Source organism: Silene latifolia, chromosome 2 (genome assembly GCF_048544455.1).
Source record: "Silene latifolia isolate original U9 population chromosome 2, ASM4854445v1, whole genome shotgun sequence".
Taxonomy (NCBI): domain Eukaryota; kingdom Viridiplantae; phylum Streptophyta; class Magnoliopsida; order Caryophyllales; family Caryophyllaceae; genus Silene; species Silene latifolia.
The window spans coordinates 18,483,015-18,487,988 of record NC_133527.1 but is presented as its reverse complement, the minus strand read 5'-3'; the positions used below and the strand labels follow the sequence as shown (position 1 = coordinate 18,487,988).

At 39.6% G+C, this 4,974-nt stretch overlaps 1 protein-coding gene across 1 annotated transcript; it reads right to left on the bottom strand.

Annotated features, from left to right (window-relative positions):
• Nucleotides 1-2,984: 2,984 nt before the first annotated feature.
• On the bottom strand, nt 2,985-3,644 carry LOC141635423 (secreted RxLR effector protein 161-like). The gene has a single exon (XM_074446707.1). It carries the CDS (start codon nt 3,642-3,644, stop codon nt 2,985-2,987), a length of 660 nt encoding a protein of 219 aa, XP_074302808.1.
• Between the last annotated feature and the right edge of the window lie 1,330 nt (nt 3,645-4,974).

The window sequence follows — 4,974 nt, the reverse complement described above, 5'->3', positions numbered from 1 at the left end:
AAGATAAAAACAACCGAAGGTGCAAGAGAGTGTCTTAAAACAAAGAGCCAAAGTTCAAGAGGAGAGACGGGTTAAAGAGGCATGAGTTTAGGAGGCATTCTGAAGACGTTCAAGAAGAGATCTTCATTCATAGTGCGAAGATCACCAACTTCATCCCTCAACTTGCCCTGTTCTTTGACCAGCCGATTCACAATCCCAAGGAGCTCATCCAACTTGGCTAGTACCACACCCTTTCAACCATTGTTGTCAGAATCGCGATTCGATCCAACGATTCTACGATTTTACGATCCAAAAATGTCTGACCGATCCTGCATCCTACGATTCTATCATAGTTGTAGAATCTTACGATCCTATTAGTTTGAAATTTCTAGAGGTGAGATCATAATACGATCCTAAGATTTTACGATCCTCGATCCGATTCCATAATAAAAAAAATTAATATATATTTTTATATAATAAAACTGTAAAACCCAAATTTCGTGTAAGTTGTTCATAAAATGATACTAAAATCATTAGTTACCAATATTTTATGAATAAATAAGTGTTTTGATTTTCAATTATATGTTTTTACCAAATAAAAAATTATATTTAGTGAGTTTGTAGAATCTTGCGATTCTACGATCCGATTCTACCGATTCGATCCTACCCTTCCCATCGATCCAAAGTAGAATCCCGATCCTGACAACATTGCTTTCAATGGTAGAACCCAATGTAGAACCCGACTGATTCTTCTTTTCCAATTTGTCATTCTTAATCTCTAAGTTCATCCGAGAAAGAAGGCCCGGTGTCATTTCATCAGTTAATTTCTCAATTGCAGGGCTTCCTTTCAATACTAATCCCTCCCTCATAAAGATGATCGAGAGCCACATACCATAAGGGACCACGACATTTTTGTCAAAGTTGCCGTTTTGGAACTCAGTGGACATCTCAAGAATTCGGTGAAACATAAGGCGAGGAAGGTTAATGGGTTTGTGCTTGACAATGTGATGAATCAGGAGCATGTCAAGGAGAGAACATCTCCCACGGCTATTGTTGGAAGGGACAAGTTTACGAAAAACCAGGTTGAAGATGAACCGGATGGGTGCGGTTAATTCAAAGGCATATATGTTGGTAGGGCCATCGTTGTCATGAGGTCGAAGAACCTTCATGACCTGGCTAGAGGTAACCTCATCAATTTCACCCCAATCACGTTTGGGGAAGGAGGTAAGCCCGACATCACAAATATCCAGATGGGCAGCAAGTTGGTTGATTGTTAGGACAAAGGGTTTCTGATTTATAAAGGCAGAGAGAGTTCCAGATTCAACATCTACCTTGACTGTTGCATAGAATTGGATGATTTCGGACAAGTACATGGGACTATATTTGTCCAACAAATTCACCCAACCCTGTGCATACATAGCCTCTTTGAAATATTTAAAAGCAGGAGAGGTGTCATACCAAGATTTCTTATAACGTCTTCCACTGTGGAAGCAACAAATCAGCGTACCGTGACATATCTTGAAGATCTCCTCCGGGAGATCGAGAGAATTAAGATGGTTGAAGATGTCATTCTTGAATGATTCGGCAAAGGGAGCAATAACAAGATCCATGCATGTGTTGAGAGGAACCTTCTTCTCAATGATCTCATTTTCATCTATACTAGGCAAATCCCGATGATAACGAGCCCTTTTGGTTGCTTTGGTTTTTGACCCGGATCCCCTTTTTCTTTGAGTGACTTTGGGTTTAGGAAAGGATGCCTCCGACGTCACATCATCATCATCATCATCACCAAAGATTTCGAGCATCTTTCGCTTGGATCGGGTTCTTGATGCCGGTTTTGAAAATAATGGGTCAAGCCCATCATCAAACACCACTGTGGCATCATCATGATCCTCAACATCAACGATTTCTTCATCAATTTTTTCAGCATTGGAACTGATTTCCTTTTCAACAGTGGAGGCCACTGTTGCATCAATGTTACCAATCTCATTCTTCTCTAAACTTTCACTCACCAAATCTTTCAATAGTACATCATCATCATTCTCTTCAACAACATCTTTCTCATCGTCACTCTTCTCCTTTTCTTTTGAATCCCCTTGATTTTCTTTTGATTTTTCCTCACTTTCCTTTTCTTTGTCTCCCTCTAATTTTTCTTCACTTTCTTTTAATTTTTCTGATTTTTCCTCACTTTCTTTTGATTTCTCTGATTTTTCCTCACTTTCTTTTTCTTTGTTTCCCTCTGATTTTTCTTCACTTTCTTTTCCCTCTTTTGATTTCTCTCCTACAAGTTCCCCCTCTTTCATCTCACTTGAGTGATCTCCCTTTTCACTTGTTTCGACAACATCACTTGATTTTTGAATATCTTCATTCTTTTTGGTTCCCTTAGAACCGTAGTCTTCTTCATCGGTGTCAATGTCCACCTCAGCATATAATTGGAGAGAAATAGGAGGATTCCTACTTCTTCCTCCTCTGCCACGACCACCGCCCCTTTTGGCGGTTGTCTTCTTTCGTGCAACGGTTGGTTTGGCAGTAGCAGAGATGATTTCATTTGGTTTGGCAGCGGTTTTGGGAGCCATCTTTTTGGCAATGTATTTTGGGTTAAATGTATCTCTGAGTTGAAGAACTTCTTTTGAAAACTTTGGAGGCATTTTGAAGAGAGTGGAAGGGAAGAGGTTTTTGACGGTTTTTGGGAAACCGAAAAAGGTGAGGGTTGTTTTTCTTTAGTGGGTAATAGAAGGTGTTAGTGGAAGCATGAATATAAATGAGAGGTTGGTGTAATTAATCTAGGTGAAGGGACGGTTGAGTGTTGATAATGTGAGGCTAGGGTGTTGGCTTTTAAGCATGATGGGACATAAAGTGATTTGGAAGCTCAATGCAAAAATAACTCAAGTGCACTCATACGTTTGTCAGTTATATTTGTTCGATATTTGCATGCATTCTACCATATTAACTAATATTTAATCACATGTAATTCCTCCCTCTAATCAATCATTGGAAAACGCAATTTAATTTAGCGGTATGTCACCCAATAAACCAATTTCCGACCGAAGTCTTTCGAATTGTTCTCTTTCTAACGGTTTTGTAAGAATGTCCGCAATTTGATTTTCCGTTTTACAAAAGCTTAGACAAATATGACCTTTCTCAACTTGATCACGTAGAAAATGATGTCGTATGTCGATGTGTTTAGTTCGTGAGTGTTGTATAGGATTCTTTGATATGTTAATTGCACTAGTGTTGTCACAAAAAATAGGGGTAGTCTCGAAAGTAAGGCCATAATCATGCAATTGTTGACGTACCCAAAGAATTTGTGCACAACATAGAGCGGCACTCACATATTCGCTTTCGGCCGTGGACAATGCAACGGTGTTTTGTTTCTTCGAAGCCCATGAAATGAGACACGGTCCTAGGAAGGTAGCAATGCCCGAAGTGCTTTTCCTATCCAATGTGTCACCGGCATAGTCCGCATCCGAAAAACCTACAAGATCAAGTTCGTAGTGAGTTGGGTACCAAAGATATAGCCCTTGTGTTCCAATCAAATACCTAAAAATCCGTTTGACGGCTTTGAAATGAGATTCTTTAGGATTTGCTTGGAAACGGGCACAAGCACACACACTAAATTGTATGTCGGGTCGACTAGCGGTTAAGTAAAGTAAGGAACCGATCATACCTCGATATACCTTTTCACTAACGCTCTTACCGTTTTCGTCTTTGTCAAGCTTGACCTTAGACACCATTGGTGTAGGCATAGGATTAGAATTAGTCAACCCAAACTTACTTAGCATTTCCTTTAAGTACTTTTGTTGGTGAATCATCGTTCCATTCTCACATTGTTTGATTTGAAGACCAAGAAAGAATCCAAGTTCTCCCATCATACTCATTTCAAATTCAAAGTCATCAAATCGAAAAAGTACTTATAAAGAACATTGTTAGTTGCACCAAAAATAATGTCATCGACATATACTTGCACAAGCAACAGTTCATCTCCTTGTGACTTGATAAACAACGTTTTATCCACGGACCCACGTATGAAGCCATTTTCCAATAGAAACTTTGAAAGCCTATCATACCAAGCCCTAGGAGCCTGTTTTAAACCATAGAGTGCTTTATCTAGTTTAAAAACGTGGTTGGGAAACTCGTTGTTTATAAAGCCCGGAGGTTGTTCAACGAACACTTCTTCATCAAGGTATCCATTTAAAAATGCGGTTTTGACATCCATTTGAAAAAGCTTTATACCTTGAAAAGACGCAAAAGCTACAAGCATTCGTATGGCTTCAAGTCTAGCTACCGGTGCAAAGGTTTCATCGTAATCAATTCCTTCTTGTTGGTTAAAACCTTGCACCACTAGTCTAGCTTTATTCCTTACGATTTCTCCAACATCATCTAGCTTATTGCGAAAGACCCACCGTGTACCAATTACAGTACGTTGGGAGGGCCTAGGAACAAGATGCCATACCTTGTTCCTTTCGAATTGCTCCAATTCCTCTTGCATTGCAATCATCCAAAGATTCATCGATCCAAGGCTACTCTTGTGACATGGTCTGGTTCGATTTTTGAGATGAAGGCATTGTGTGCACAGAAATTTTGAAGCGATGATCTGGTTTTTATTCCAGAGGTTAGGTCACTGGTTAAGTTTGATAAAGGATGTGAGCTTTGGTGTTTCCATTTCTTGGGGATAAGTGAGTTAGAAGATTCGGTTTGTTCGTCTGCAACAGTAGAGGGGACTGTTGCATGAGAATTGTTTGAAGGAGGTGATTGTGGTTCATTTATGATTAGGTTGGGTTGTTCTTCACAATCCTTGTTCCCCCTGGATGAGGTAGCATCATCTTGTGTAGGAGGACGATTAGTTCCCCCTAAATTTTGCGCATCCTTCTCATGCAACAGTGGCTCCAACTGTTGCTCAGCTTCTTCTACCACTTGATCCATTTCATGTCGTATCATACCAATCTCAAAATCATCATCATATTCATCATCCTCATCATCAACCTGTGTATTTGA